The sequence below is a fragment of the Columba livia genome, chromosome 34 (assembly GCF_036013475.1).
Source record: "Columba livia isolate bColLiv1 breed racing homer chromosome 34, bColLiv1.pat.W.v2, whole genome shotgun sequence".
Taxonomy (NCBI): Eukaryota; Metazoa; Chordata; class Aves; order Columbiformes; family Columbidae; genus Columba; species Columba livia.
The window spans coordinates 217,024-233,262 of record NC_088635.1 but is presented as its reverse complement, the minus strand read 5'-3'; the positions used below and the strand labels follow the sequence as shown (position 1 = coordinate 233,262).

The 16,239-nt window shown below is 51.0% G+C and overlaps 1 protein-coding gene across 1 annotated transcript in view; it reads left to right on the top strand.

The window, feature by feature from the left end:
• LOC102090969 (immunoglobulin alpha-2 heavy chain-like) overlaps window positions 1–16,239 on the top strand; it is a 29,055-nt gene that overhangs the window by 9,616 nt on the left and 3,200 nt on the right. Inside the window, exon 5 of the mRNA XM_065044233.1 lies at window positions 15,452–15,742. Coding sequence (XP_064900305.1) covers window positions 15,452–15,742 — 291 coding nt within the window. The remainder of the gene's footprint in view (window positions 1–15,451; window positions 15,743–16,239) is intronic.

The window sequence follows — 16,239 nt, the reverse complement described above, 5'->3', positions numbered from 1 at the left end:
GCCCCAAACTGGCACTTTCTCCCCCGAACTATTATTACAATTATTCTTATCCCCGTTTTTCCCAAACCCGCCTGTTTTCTCCCCATTTCCCCCGTTCCAGCCTCCTCCAGAGCCCCCTCGCTGCTGCCGCTGTCCCCCTGCTCGTCCCTGTCCCCAACCCAGTACTCGGTGGCCTGTCTGGCCCTGGACTTCATCCCCGACGCCGTCACCTTCGCCTGGAGCAGCAACGTCACCGGTGCCGTCACCACCGGTGTCACCAACCACCGCAGTGTCGCCGTCACCCGCGGCGTCACCGGCGCCGTGTCCCACCTGGTGCGCCCCCTGCTGGAGGGGAAGGCGCAGCAGCCGTTCGTCTGCACCGCGCGTCACCCCACGGGGACGCGGAGCGTCCAGGTGACCAATCACGGTGAGTGGCACCCAGTGGCACCTCCGGTGTCACCTCCCCGTGTCCTGTCCCATTGTCACCTCCCAGTGTCATCTCCAGGTGTCGTATCCCAGTGTCACCCCCCTGGTGTCACCTCTGTGTGTCATGTCCCATTGTCACCTTCCAGTGTCAGTGTCATGACCCAGTGTCACCTCCTGTTGTCACCTCCCCATGTCACATCCCTGTCATATCCCAGCGTCACATCCCCGTGTCATGTCCCCATCTCATGTCACCTCCTGCTGTCACCTCCCATTGTCCCCTCCCCACGTCACACCCTGGTGTCATGTCCCATTGTCACCTCCCCATGTCACCCCCGTTGTCACCCTCCTGTGTCACCCCACTGTCCCCCCTCCTATCCCCTGACTCACCCCCTTTCTTTTCGTCCCCCACAGGTCCCGCTCCCCCCAGCCCCACCATCCCCTCTGTCCCCATCGTCACCCTCTACCCCCCATCCCGTGAGGACTTCCAGGGTCCCTTCCGCAACGCCACCCTCCTGTGTCAAATCTGGGGCCACCGCGTCCCCCCGGCCACCATCCGTTGGCTCCGTGATGGCACCACCCTCGTCACCGGCGTCACCACCGACCCCTCGGTGGCCTCGGGTGGCGCCTACGTCACCACCAGCCGCGCCGGTGTCACCGAGGCCGAGTGGGACGCAGGGAGTGTCTACACGTGTCAGGTCGGGGACGAGTTGAGGAACACGAGCAAAGGGATCGAGTGCGGATGTAAGTGATGATTTGGGGACAGTGGGGACATTGTTTTGGGGGGAAATCACCTCATAGTTGTGGGGGATCCCATCTAGGACGTCAACCATGATTTTTGGGGACAATTTGGGGACAATGGGGACGATGTTTTGGGAGAAAGCACCTCAGAGTTCTAGGGGATCCCATCTAGGACGTCAACCATGAGTTTTGGGGACAATTTGGGGACAACAGGGACGATGTTTTGGGAGAAAGCACCTCAGAGTTCTAGGGGATCCCATCTGGGATGTCAACCATGAGTTTTAGGGACAATGGAATAATTTGGGGACAACTAGGACATCGCTTTGGGGGAAAACCACCCAAAATGAGCATCAGTTCTAGGGGATCCCATCTGGGACGTCAACCATGAGTTCTGGGGACAATGGGACATCGTTTTGGGGGGAAACCACCCCAAATAACCACCGCGTTTTCCCATAGATGAACCGCCCAATCCCGCTGGCGATGACATCATTGTCCGCGCCGTCCCCCCGCGATTCACCGACATCTTCACGGACCAATCGGCCAAGTTGACGTGCCGGGTCCTCAACCTCCCCTCCGTCCAGGGATTGAGCATTTCCTGGTTGAAGGAAACGGGCGACCAATTGGAAACCAAGGTATCCAATCAGGTCCTCCAACCCAATGGGCTCCTCACGGTGGAGGGCGTGGCCACCGTCTGCGCCGACGAATGGGATGCCGGCAACGTCTACACCTGCAATGTCACCCACCCCGAGCTGGTCTTCCCCACACAGGTCACCCTGCAGAAGACACCAGGTGAGTTTTTTGGGGGGAAATTTGGGGAAATTGGGGTAATTACATCAATGTTTAATTTTGCAAAATTTGGGGAAATTGGTGCGATCGCACCAGCTTTTATTTTCGCTAAATTGAAAAAAACACAGACACAATCTCAAAACATATTTTACAAAATTTTAAACAAAAATAGATACAATCTCGCTATAAATGTTGCAAAATTTTGAGTAAACGATTAAATTCCGATGGGGATTTTTGTGAAATCGCTGAAACCGGCCGCAATTTCGCGATTTTTCGGCCGATTTGACTGAATGTTGCTCATTTCCCCCCAGCGCACGACGCCCGGGCGCCCTCGCTCTACGTCCTCCCCCCGCCGCCCGAGCAGGTTTCGCTGCGCGAAAGCGTCACCGTCACCTGTTTGGTGACGGATTTCAACCCCCCGGACGTGCTGGTTCGCTGGTTGCGCAACGGGGAGCCGATGGATCCTGCCCACTACGTCACCTTCCCGCCCGTCCTGGCCAATCGGGGCGCTCCGGGCGGCGCTTACGTCACCTACAGCGCCCTGAGGGTGACGAGCGAGGAGTGGGGGGCGGGGAACGTGTTCACGTGTCTGGTGGGACACGAGCGGCTCCCCCTGCGGCTCGCCCAGAAATCCGTGGACAGGAACTCCGGTAAAGCCGCCGCCGTCAACGTCTCGCTCGTCCTCGCCGACTCCGCCGCCGCCTGTTACTGAATCCGGCGGCTTTTCACCCAAATCATTTGGGTGGAATTGTGGGGGGAGGGGAGGGGAACGGGGCGTTTGGAGGTGGAGGCAACGGAAAAGAATAAAAACGTGAAAAATTAGGCGGATTTCTGAAAAAAATGGGGTGGGTTTTCGACAAAGACGGCGCGTTCTTGAAAATGTGATTAACGGTTAAAAATTTGGTGGGTTTTGGAAAAATATGGCGGGTTTTTAAAATATTCATTTCAAAAATATGGCGGATTTTTAAAAATGTTAATTTGAAAAATACTATGGATTTTTAAATATTAATTTCAAAAATATGATGGATTTTTAAAATATTAATTTCGAAATATGATGATTTTGAAAATATTAATTTCAAAAATATGGCGGATTTTTAAATATTAATTTCAAAAATACGATGGATGTTTTAAAATATTAATTTCAAAAATACGATGATTTTGAAAATATTAATTTCAAAAATATGGCGGATTTTTAAATAATAATTTCAAAATTACGATGGATTTTTAAAATATTAATTTCCAAAATACGACGATTTTTAAAATATCAATTTCAAAATTACGACGGATTTTTTTAAATATTAATTTCAAAAGTAGGATGATTATTTAAAATATTAATTTCAAAAATACGATGGATTTTTTAAATCTTAATTTCCAAATATTTTGGAATCTCAATTCAGTAATATTTTTAAATCTGAATTTCAAAATCTTTTTCAACCTTCCTTTTTAATTTTAAAAGTGATAATTTCAAAATAGTTTTGAAAACGAACTTCAAAATATTTTTAAATGTTAATTTTTAAAGATAGTCATTAAAAAATATTACAAATAGATTCATTTAAAAAATCCAACGGATTTTGGAAAATTGCAACAGGTTTTAAAAAAATCACAAGTTTTCAAAAATACCAGGAAATTTTCAAATAACTCAAGGAATTATTTTAGAAATACAATAAATTTTGTAAAAATACTATAAACTTTTTAAAAAATACTAGAAATTTTTAAAAATACTAGAAAATTTTTAAAAATACTAGAGAGTTTTAAAAAATACTAGAATTTTTTAAAAAAACTGGATAAATTCTTAAAAATCCCCAGGAAATTTCCGGCGAATTTTCAAAACGCTTCAATTTGCCGAAAGCGCCCCAAAATTTAAGAGAATGTGACGAATTTTCAACCAACGTGCTGAATGTTCTAAAAATGATGAATTTTCGAGCCCCTCGATGGATTTTGGTAGAAAACGGCAACAAATTTTTTACAAAACCCAACGAATTTTCTGGAAATCAAAAAAATACCCACAACGGATTTTCTGCAAAGCACCAAAAAAACAACAAAAAAAAGCAATAAAATGGAATTTTGATGAAAAACGCCCCATTTTTGCTTTGGGGGGGTTGGGGAGCTTGATTAAAATGGGTGGGGGAGCAGCTGGCTTTGGGGTGTTTTGATGCATTTGCGGCATTTTGGGGGGTTTTAACCCCAAAATTTGGGATTTGTACCCCAAAATTTGGTAATTTTGCCCCAAAATCTTGGGTGTACACCCCAAGAAGTGGAATTTTTACCCCCAAATCTGTGATTTTTAGCCCAAAATTTGAAACTGAGGCCTGGAAACCACCCACATTTTGGCGGGAAAAAAGGGGGAAAACCCTTGGGTTTTTTGGGGCTAAAAACGGTGATTTAGGGGCTGGAGGATGAGGAATTGGGTGGGGGGGAGGTGGGCTGCAGGTCTGGATGTGGGGTAAAAATCCAGGATTTGGGAGTAAAATGTCTCAAATTTTGGGTATAAATCCTGGATTTTGAGGTGTGACCTCCCCTGATTTTAGGGTAAAACTGACTATTTTGAGGTAAAAATCCAGGATTTGGGGGTAACCCCCCCGTTTTTAGGGGTCTGCACTTCATGTTTTGCAGTAAAACCTCCAGATTTGGGGTTAAAAATAATTTTTGGGGGGGTAAAAATCACTTTTTTGGGGGGTGTGCGCCTCAAATTTTGCAGATAAACCCCCAGATTTTGTGTAGAAATGCCTGATTTTTAGATAAAACTCCAGGATTTGGGGGTAAAAGCCCCATTTTTGGGGGGCGTGCATCTCAGATTTTGTGGTAAACCCACCAGATTTGGGTTAAAAATCATTATTTTGGAGGTAAAACCCCAGAATTTGAGGCCTAAACTGGGCCCTCGAGCGCAATTTCCTATTATTTTTTGCACCAAAACAGCCCCAAATCGACCCCAAAATGCCACAAATCCCCCCAAAAATGCTTGTCTGTCCCCCATTTTGTACCCAAGAGTGTTAACTCGCTATTTTTGTGGTTTTTTTTTCCCCCCAAAATAGCGCTTTTGGATGACGTCACGGAGGCCGAACAGGACGACCTCCATGAACTTTGGGCCACGGCCTCGACCTTCATCGTCCTCTTCATCCTCAGCCTCTTCTACAGCGCGACCGTCACCCTCATCAAGGTGCCCAAAACCCCCGTGTTTCACCCCAAAAAACCCCTGGCCCTAAACCCCCCATTTCCCCCCCTAAAACCCCAATTTTTGCCCCAAAACCACAATTCTTTTTGCCCCCAAATTCATATTTTTTGCCCCCCAAACCCCTTTATTTCCACACAAAATCCCTATTTTTCCCCTCTTGCCACAAATTCCCTATTTCTTCACCCAACCCCCCCTATTTTTTGGCCAAAAAATCCCTATTTTATCCCCAAAATCCTTATTAACCAATTAATTCCATTATTTTCCCCAATTCCAGGTGAAATAACCCAAATCCCGACTCGAAAACGCTGCTGGAAATCACCAGAATTTTTTAGAATTTATTTTTGGAATTTATCAGAATTTAATGGAATTTAATTGAAATTATTGGTAATTTTTATAATTTGGAAAGTTTTTGTATTTTTTTGTAATTTTGTTGTATTTTCTTGTATCTTTTCAGAATTTGGGGGAATTTTCTGGAATTCTCTCTTCACCTTGTAAATATTTTCCGCCCCCACAATAAAAAATACCCAATTTACTCTCGTTTTCCATCTCAAGATCTTCGACACCTTCCCGCCATTTTCCATCCTCCATCTTGATCCCCGTCCCGCCATTTTCCATCCTCCATCTTGATCCCCTTCCCGCCATTTTCCATCCTCCATCTTGAGCCACTTCCCGCCATTTTCCATCCTCCATCTTGATTCCCTTCCCTCCCATTTCCAGACCCTCCCGCCATTTTGTGCGGGGAACTGGGGCACATTTGGGGACCCAGTTTGGGGCTGTTGGGGCTCAGGACCAGCGTCCATCTCACCCCCAGTACCCCCAGTACCACCAGTATGACCAGTACAACCAGTAGCCCCAGTACCACCAGTACGACCAGTACAACCAGTAGCCCCAGTACCACCAGTACCACCAGTACCAGTGTGATTGGTGCATCAACAGGGTCTCAAGATGAAGGGAGCAACATAAAATGGAGGGAGTTCCCAAAATGGAGGGAGAGTCTCAAGATGGAGGGGAAGTGGTCTCAAGATGGAGGGGAAGAGGCCTCAAGATGGAGGGGAAGGGATCTCAAGATGGAGGGGAAGGGAACTCAAGATGGAGGGGAAGGGGCCGCAAGATGGAGGGGAAGGGATCTCAAGATGGAGGGGAAGGGATCTCAAGATGGAGGGGAAGGGATCTCAAGATGGAGGGGAAGTGGTCTCAAGATGGAGGGGAAGGGATCTCAAGATGGAGGGGAAGGGAACTCAAGATGGAGGGGAAGGGGCCTCAAGATGGAGGGGAAGGGAACTCAAGATGGAGGGGAAGGGAATTCAAGATGGAGGGGAAGTGGTCTCAAGATGGAGGGGAAGGGGCCGCAAGATGGAGGGGAAGGGAACTCAAGATGGAGGGGAAGGGATCTCAAGATGGAGGGGAAGGGATCTCAAGATGGAGGGGAAGGGAACTCAAGATGGAGGGGAAGGGACCTCAAGATGGAGGGGAAGGGAATTCAAGATGGAGGGGAAGGGGCCTCAAGATGGAGGGGAAGGGAACTCAAGATGGAGGGGAAGGGATCTCAAGATGGAGGGGAAGGGATCTCAAGATGGAGGGGAAGGGGCCTCAAGATGGAGGGGAAGGGAACTCAAGATGGAGGGGAAGGGAATTCAAGATGGAGGGGAAGGGGCCTCAAGATGGAGGGGAAGGGAACTCAAGATGGAGGGGAAGGGATCTCAAGATGGAGGGGAAGGGGCCTCAAGATGGAGGGGAAGGGAACTCAAGATGGAGGGGAAGGGAATTCAAGATGGAGGGGAAGGGGCCTCAAGATGGAGGGGAAGGGATCTCAAGATGGAGGGGAAGGGAATTCAAGATGGAGGGGAAGGGGCCTCAAGATGGAGGGGAAGGGATCTCAAGATGGAGGAGAAGGGGCCTCAAGATGGAGGGGAAGGGATCTCAAGATGGAGGGGAAGGGAACTCAAGATGGAGGGGAAGGGAATTCAAGATGGAGGGGAAGGGGCCTCAAGATGGAGGGGAAGGGAACTCAAGATGGAGGGGAAGTGGTCTCAAGATGGAGGGGAAGGGAACTCAAGATGGAGGGGAAGGGATCTCAAGATGGAGGGGAAGGGATCTCAAGATGGAGGGGAAGGGGTCTCAAGATGGAGGGGAAGGGATCTCAAGACAGAGGGGAAGGGAACTCAAGATGGAGGGGAAGGGAACTCAAGATGGAGGGGAAGGGATCTCAAGATGGAGGGGAAGGGAACTCAAGATGGAGGGGAAGGGGCCTCAAGATGGAGGGGAAGGGATCTCAAGATGGAGGGGAAGGGAACTCAAGATGGAGGGGAAGGGGCCTCAAGATGGAGGGGAAGGGATCTCAAGATGGAGGGGAAGGAATCTCAAGATGGAGGGGAAGGGAACTCAAGATGGAGGGGAAGGGATCTCAAGATGGAGGGGAAGGGAACTCAAGATGGAGGGGAAGGGAACTCAAGATGGAGGGGAAGGGGCCTCAAGATGGAGGGGAAGGGAACTCAAGATGGAGGGGAAGGGACCTCAAGATGGAGGGGAAGGGATCTCAAGATGGAGGGGAAGGGGCCTCAAGATGGAGGGGAAGGGATCTCAAGATGGAGGGGAAGGGATCTCAAGATGGAGGGGAAGGGAATTCAAGATGGAGGGGAAGGGGCCTCAAGATGGAGGGGAAGGGAACTCAAGATGGAGGGGAAGGGATCTCAAGATGGAGGGGAAGGGATCTCAAGATGGAGGGGAAGGGGCCTCAAGATGGAGGGGAAGGGAACTCAAGATGGAGGGGAAGGGAATTCAAGATGGAGGGGAAGGGGCCTCAAGATGGAGGGGAAGGGAATTCAAGATGGAGGGGAAGGGGCCTCAAGATGGAGGGGAAGGGATCTCAAGATGGAGGAGAAGGGGCCTCAAGATGGAGGGGAAGGGATCTCAAGATGGAGGGGAAGGGAACTCAAGATGGAGGGGAAGGGAATTCAAGATGGAGGGGAAGGGGCCTCAAGATGGAGGGGAAGGGAACTCAAGATGGAGGGGAAGTGGTCTCAAGATGGAGGGGAAGGGAACTCAAGATGGAGGGGAAGGGATCTCAAGATGGAGGGGAAGGGATCTCAAGATGGAGGGGAAGGGGTCTCAAGATGGAGGGGAAGGGATCTCAAGACAGAGGGGAAGGGAACTCAAGATGGAGGGGAAGGGAACTCAAGATGGAGGGGAAGGGATCTCAAGATGGAGGGGAAGGGAACTCAAGATGGAGGGGAAGGGGCCTCAAGATGGAGGGGAAGGGATCTCAAGATGGAGGGGAAGGGAACTCAAGATGGAGGGGAAGGGGCCTCAAGATGGAGGGGAAGGGATCTCAAGATGGAGGGGAAGGAATCTCAAGATGGAGGGGAAGGGAACTCAAGATGGAGGGGAAGGGATCTCAAGATGGAGGGGAAGGGAACTCAAGATGGAGGGGAAGGGAACTCAAGATGGAGGGGAAGGGGCCTCAAGATGGAGGGGAAGGGAACTCAAGATGGAGGGGAAGGGACCTCAAGATGGAGGGGAAGGGATCTCAAGATGGAGGGGAAGGGGCCTCAAGATGGAGGGGAAGGGATCTCAAGATGGAGGGGAAGGGATCTCAAGATGGAGGGGAAGGGATCTCAAGATGGAGGGAAGACCTTGACATGGAGGGAGAGTCTCAAGATGGCGGAAGCGTTTCAAGATGGAGCATCAAAACATGGAGGGAAGGTCTCAAGATGGAGAGAGGGTCTCACGATGGAGGAACCCAATGGATTCCTGGCCCTTATCTCCTCCATGTTGGGACCCTCCCTCCGTCTTGAGATCCCCCATCTTGACTCCCTCCCGCCACCATGGGACCCTCCATCTCAACATCCTCCCTCCATCTTGAGACCCCCCCGGTCCATCTTCATCTCCTCCCTCCATCTTGATCCCCTTCCCGCCATTTTCCATCCTCCATCTTGATCCCCTTCCCGCCATTTTCCATCCTCCATCTTGAGCCCCTTCCCGCCATTTTCCATCCTCCATCTTGATTCCCTTCCCGCCATTTTCCATCCTCCATCTTGATTCCCTTCCCGCCATTTTCCATCCTCCATCTTGATCCCCTTCCCGCCATTTTCCATCCTCCATCTTGATTCCCTTCCCGCCATTTTCCATCCTCCATCTTGATCCCCTTCCCGCCATTTTCCATCCTCCATCTTGATTCCCTTCCCGCCATTTTCCATCCTCCATCTTGATCCCCTTCCCGCCATTTTCCATCCTCCATCTTGATCCCCTTCCCACCATTTTCCATCCTCCATCTTGATCCCCTTCCCGCCATTTTCCATCCTCCATCTTGATTCCCTTCCCGCCATTTTCCATCCTCCATCTTGATCCCCTTCCCTCCCATTTCCAGACCCTCCCACCATTTTGTTCTGGGAACTGGGGCACATTTGGGGACCCAGTTTGGGGACTTTGGGGCTCAGGACCAGCGTCCATCTCACCACCAGCACCCCCAGGACCCCCAGGACCCCCAGTACCACCATATTTGGCCGTTGTCCCTCGTCATGGTGACCCCAAACCTCGTACCTGGTGCCACCTCCAGCGTGACCAGCAAATGACACACAAATGACATTTTTGGGAGAGAAAGACCCATTTATTGGAGCAAACACACATCTTTTGGGGGGGTTGCACCCGATTTTGGAGCCATTTTTGGGGGTAGCACCCAATTTTGGGGGGAAATGCACCCATGGGCACCCCAAGGAACCCAAGGGAGCCCCAGAATTGCCCCTGGGCACCCAAGAGCACCCGGGGACCCCAAAACCCCAGGGGACCTCAAAGTCCTGCTCTGCACCCCGAGGGCACCCATGAGCACCCTAAGAACACCCCATGGGCACCCCAAAACCTACCTGGGCACCCCAAGGGTCCCATGAGCACCCAGGGCACCCCAAAACCTACCTGGGCACCCCAAGGGTCCCATGAGCACCCAGGGCACCCCAAAACCTACCTGGGCAACCCAAGGGTCCAATGAGCACCCAGGGCACCCCAAAACCTACCTGGGGACCCCAAGGGTCCCATGAGCACCCAGGGCACCCCAAAACCCCGCTGGGTACCCTAATGGCATCCATGGGCACCCCAAAACCCCAAAAGCACCCTAATAGCACCCATGTGTACCCCAAAACTTACCTGTGCACCCCAAAGGCAACCAGGGGCACCCAAAAATCACAAGGGTCCCTAATGGCACCCAAGGACACCCCAAACCCCCTCTGCATCCCAAGAGGACCCACAGGACCCCAAAACCCATGGGGCACCCCCAAAACCCTGAGGGCACCCATGGGCACCCCAAAACCTACCTGGGCACCCCAAGGGTCCCATGAGTGCCCCAAAACCCCTCTGGGCACCCTAATGGCACCCATGGGCACCCCAAGAGCACCCTAATAGCAACCATGTGTACCCCAAAACCTACCTGTGCACCCCAAGGGCACCCAGGGGCACCCAAAAATCACAAAGGCACCTTAATGGCACCCAAGGACACCCCAAACCCCTTTGCACCCCGCAAGAGCACCCAAGGGACCCCAAAACACATGGGGCACCCCAAAACCCCTGAGGGCACCCATGGGCACCCCAAGAGCACCCAGAGGAAGCCAAAAATCCCTCAGGGCAGCCCAAGAGCACCCCAAAATTGCTCTGTGCTCCCCAAAGCCCCAGAGGCACCCATTTGCACCCCCAAACCTCCCCTTGTGTACCCCAAGAGCACCCAGGGTACCCCAAAACCCCGAGGGAACCCTAATGGCACCCATGTGTGCCCCAGACCCCCCCAGCACCCCAAAATCCCATGGGCACCCTAATGGAACCCCAGAGGACCCCTAAACCCCAAGAGCACCCCAAAACCCCCCCTGGACACCCAAAGGAAACTTAGTTGCACCCAGGGACACCCCAAAACCCTTGTTTGCACCCAAAGGACACCCAGGGGACCCCAAAACCCCGAGGGAACCCTAAGGGCACCCATGTGCACCCCAACCCCCCCTCAGGTACCCCAAAATCCCTAGGGCACCCAGGGCACCCCCCTGAGAACCCCCCAAAATCCCTCTATGCACCCAGGGGCACCCAGGGGACCCCAAACCCCCCAAGCACCCCCAGGTCCCCCCAAGAAATGGGGACCCAGCCCAGCCATGCTCAGCCTTGCGATTATTTAGCAAAGCTTACCTTAGCAATGGTCTAGCAAGGCTCAGCTTTAATAGTATCTAGCATAGCCCAGCTTAGATCTGTCCTAATAATGCTCAGCTTTGGTATTATCCAGTAAAGCCCAGCCTAGAGCCATCCAGAGCAAAGCTCAGCTTTGATATTATCTAGCAAAGCCCAGCCTAGAGCCATCCCAGCAGAGCTTAGTTTTGGTATTTTCTACCAAAGCCCAGCCTAGAGCCATCCCAGCAAAGCTTAGCTTTGATATTTTCTAGCAAAGCTCAGCCTAGAGCCATCCCAGCAAAGCTCAGCTTTGATATTATCTAGCAAAGCCCAGCCTAGAGCCATCCCAGCAGAGCTTAGTTTTGGTATTTTCTAGCAAAGCCCAGCCTAGAGCTATCCAAGCAAAGCTTAGCTTTGATATTTTCTAGCAAAGCCCAGCCTAGAGCCATCTCAGCAGAGCTTAGTTTCGGTATTTTCTACCAAAGCCCAGCCTAGATCCATCCCAGCAAAGCTCAGCTTTGATACTGTCTAGCAGAGACCAGACCAGAGCCATCCCAGCAAATCTCAGCTTTGATATTATCTAGCAAAGCCCAGCCTCGAGCCATCCCAGCAAAGCTCAGCTTTGATATTTTCTAGCAAAGCTCAGCCTAGAGCCATCCCAGCAAAGCTCACCTTTGATACTGTCTAGCAAAGCTCAGACGAGATCCATCCCAGCAAAACTCAGCTTTGATATTATCTAGCAAAGCCCAGCCTAAACCCATCCCAGCAAAGCTCACCTTTGATACTATCTAGCAAAGCCCAGACTAGAGCCATCCCAGCAAAGCTCAGCTTTGATGCTATCTACCAAAGCCCAGCCTAGAGCCATCCCAGCATAGCTCAGCTTTGATATTTTCTACCAAAGCCCAGCCTAGAGCCATCCAGAGCAAAGCTCAGCTTTGATATTATCTAGTAAAGCCCAGCCTAGAGCCATCCAGAGCAAAGCTCAGCTTTGATATTATCTAGTAAAGCCCAGCCTAGAGCCATCCAGAGCAAAGCTCAGCTTTGATATTATCTAGCAAAGCCCAGCCTAGAGCCATCCCAGCAGAGCTTAGTTTTGGTATTTTCTAGCAAAGCCCAGCCTAGAGCCATCCCAGCAAAGCTCAGCTTTGATGCTATCTAGCAAAGCTCAGCCTAGAGCCATCCCAGCAAAGATCAGCTTTGATATTTTCTAGCAAAGCTCAGCCTAGAGCCATCCCAGCAAAGCTTAGCTTTGATATTTTCTAGCAAAGCCCAACCTCGAGCCATCCCAGGAAAGCTTAGCTTTGATATTATCTAGCAAAGCCCAGCCTAGAGCCATCCCTGCAAAGCTTAGCTTTGATATTTTCTAGCAAAGCCCAGCCTAGAGCCATCCCAGCAAAGCTCAGCTTTGATATTATCTAGCAAAGCCCAGCCTAGAGCCATCCCAGCAAAGCTCAGCTTTGATATTATGTAGCAAAGCCCAGCCTAGAGCCATCCCAGCAAAGCTCAGCTTTGATATTTTCTACCAAAGCCCAGCCTAGAGCCATCCAGAGCAAAGCTCAGCTTTGATATTATCTAGTAAAGCCCAGCCTAGAGCCATCCAGAGCAAAGCTCAGCTTTGATATTATCTAGCAAAGCCCAGCCTAGAGCCATCCCAGCAGAGCTTAGTTTTGGTATTTTCTAGCAAAGCCCAGCCTAGGGCCATCCCAGCAAAGCTCAGCTTTGATATTATCTAGCAAAGCCCAGCCTAGAGCCATCCCAGCAAAGCTCAGCTTTGATATTTTCTAGCAAAGCTCAGCCTAGAGCCATCCCAGCAAAGCTTAGCTTTGATATTTTCTAGCAAAGCCCAGCCTCGAGCCATCCCAGCAAAGCTTAGTTTTGGTATTTTCTAGCAAAGCCCAGCCTAGAGCCATCCCAGCAAAGCTCAGCTTTGATGCTATCTAGCAAAGCTCAGCCTAGAGCCATCCCAGCAAAGCTCAGCTTTGATATTTTCTAGCAAAGCTCAGCCTAGAGCCATCCCAGCAAAGCTTAGCTTTGATATTTTCTAGCAAAGCCCAACCTCGAGCCATCCCAGGAAAGCTCAGCTTTGATATTATCTAGCAAAGCCCAGCCTAGAGCCATCCCAGCAAAGCTCAGCTTTGATATTATCTAGCAAAGCCCAGCCTAGAGCCATCCCAGCAAAGCTCAGCTTTGATATTATCTAGCAAAGCTCAGCCTAGAGCCATCCCAGCAAAGCTCAGCTTTGATATTTTCTAGCAAAGCTCAGCCTAGAGCCATCCCAGCAAAGCTTAGCTTTGATATTTTCTAGCAAAGCCCAGCCTCGAGCCATCCCAGCAAAGCTTAGTTTTGGTATTTTCTAGCAAAGCCCAGCCTAGAGCCATCCCAGCAAAGCTCAGCTTTGATGCTATCTAGCAAAGCTCAGCCTAGAGCCATCCCAGCAAAGCTCAGCTTTGATATTTTCTAGCAAAGCTCAGCCTAGAGCCATCCCAGCAAAGCTTAGCTTTGATATTTTCTAGCAAAGCCCAACCTCGAGCCATCCCAGGAAAGCTCAGCTTTGATATTATCTAGCAAAGCCCAGCCTAGAGCCATCCCAGCAAAGCTCAGCTTTGATATTATCTAGCAAAGCCCAGCCTAGAGCCATCCCAGCAAAGCTCAGCTTTGATATTATCTAGCAAAGCTCAGCCTAGAGCCATCCCAGCAAAGCTCAGCTTTGATATTTTCTAGCAAAGCTCAGCCTAGAGCCATCCCAGCAAAGCTTAGCTTTGATATTTTCTAGCAAAGCCCAGCCTCGAGCCATCCCAGCAAAGCTTAGCTTTGATATTATCTAGCAAAGCCCAGCCTCAAGCCATCCCAGCAAAGCTCAGCTTTGATATTATCTAGCAAAGCCCAGCCTAGAGCCATCCCAGCAAAGCTCAGCTTTGATATTTTCTACCAAAGCCCAGCCTAGAGCCATCCCAGCAGAGCTTAGTTTTGGTATTTTCTACCAAAGCCCAGCCTAGATCCATCCCAGCAAAGCTCAGCTTTGATATTTTCTAGCAAAGCCCAGCCTCAAGCCATCCAGAGCAAAGCTCAGCTTTGATATTATCTAGCGAAGCCCAGCCTCAAGCCATCCCAGCAAAGCTTAGTTTTGATATTTTTTACCAATGCCTGGCCTAAGGCATCCCAGCAAAGCTCAGCTTTGATATTTTCTACTAAAGCCCAGCCTAAAGCCATCCCAGCAAACTCAGCTTTGATACTGTCTAGCAAAGCCAGGCATTGAGCTGGTCTAGCAAAGCTCAGCTTTGATATTATCTAGCAAAGCCCAGTTTAGAGTCTTCCTAACAATGCTCAGTTTCATTAACACCCAGCAATCCCAGTTTAGAGATTGTCTAGGAAAGCCCAGCTTTGAGGTTTGCTAGTCAAGCTCAGCCTTAATCTGTAGGTGTGACCTAGAACTGTGGGATCCTAGCTCAGGCTCAGCCTCCAGCAAATCCCAGCTTTAAGCTTCACTCCCAACCTTCCCCCTTCTTTTTAATTTTTCCTAGTCAAGCCCAGCTTAAAGCCAGGCACTAAGCCTTTAGGCTGCCACTGGGTGCAGCACCCCCCCCACTGCACCCCCACCACCCAACCAATCCCCAGTTAAAGCTGAGGTGACCTCTAATGCTGAAGGGTGGGGGTAAGCCCAAGCCTAAAGCCAAGCCTAAAGTCAAGCTTAAGCCCTGGTTTTGTAGACCGTTTTCCCCACCCCACCCCCTTGGTAGCCCCCCCAAAGCCCAAGTTACACCAAAAGCTCATGGGGGTTTAAGCCCAAGCCTAAGCCTAAGCCCAAGCCTAAAGTCAAGCTTAAGCCCTGGTTTAGCAGACCATTTGCCCCACTCCACCCCCCTGTTAGCCGGCCCCCAAAGCCCAAGTTACACCAAAAGCTGACAGGGGTTTAAGCCCAAGCTTAAGCCTAAGCCCAAGCCTAAAGTCAAGCTTAAGCCCTGGTTTAGCAGCACGACTCACCAGCGCAGCAGGCTGAGACAGGGGAGGGACTGGGGGGGGGGTTTGACCCCATAGACCAAGGTCACATGACCCCTTCACATCATCAGTGGGGTGCGGGGCCCCGTTTTTGGGGTGAGAACCCGGGTTTACAGGAAATTCTCACGCCGGGGGGAGGGGGGGGAACACTTCCTGTTTTTTTGGTGGGGTTCCTCCTCTGGGACCACGCCCAAGATGGCCGTCATTCTGTCCCCGCAGCCCCCGCTCATGCACCCACCGTCTTCTCGCTCCTGCCCTGTCCCTGCGACTCCGACGTCACCAGCGTCACCTTCGGCTGCGCCGCCCTCGACTTCTTCCCCCTCCCCGGGGCCGTCACTTGGGGGTCTCTAGATGGCAACAACCTCACCTTCCCCGTCACCTCGGGAGCCAACAGCGCCTCCTACAGCATCAGCAGCCTCGTCACCCTCCCCGCCAGAGACCTGAATGGCGCCACCTTCCAGTGCCAGGTGGATTATGGGTACTTGAACCCAGTCACCCACGAGGTCTCAGGTAAGTTGGGGGGGCAGGTTAGACTGGGTCTAAACTCTGCTCCAGGCTTGGGTGACAGTTAGGAGGGCTTGGAGTTGGGCCCAGCCTTATACAAGGGCTTGGGGGACATTTAGGAGGGGTAGGAGTTGGGCCCAGCCTTGTACAAGGGCTGGGAGGACAGCTAGGATGGGTTGGAGTTGGGCCCAGCCTTGTACAAGGGCTTGGGGGACAGGTAGGAGGGCTTGGAGTTGGGCCCAGCCTTGTACAAGGGCTTGGGGGACATCTAGGATGGGTTGGTCTTGGTCCTAGACTTGCTCCCAGCCTTGATTGAGGTCATGGTGGACATCTAAGATGGCTTTCAGTTGGTCCTAGTTTGGGTGAGGTCTTGGTGGACACCTAAGAGGGGTTGGTCTTAGTCCTAGTCTTGTTTGAGGTCTTGGTGGACATTTAGAATGGGTTGGTTGCTCCAAGTCTTGGTCCTAGACTTGACTCCAGCCTTCTATGACATCTTGCTGGAC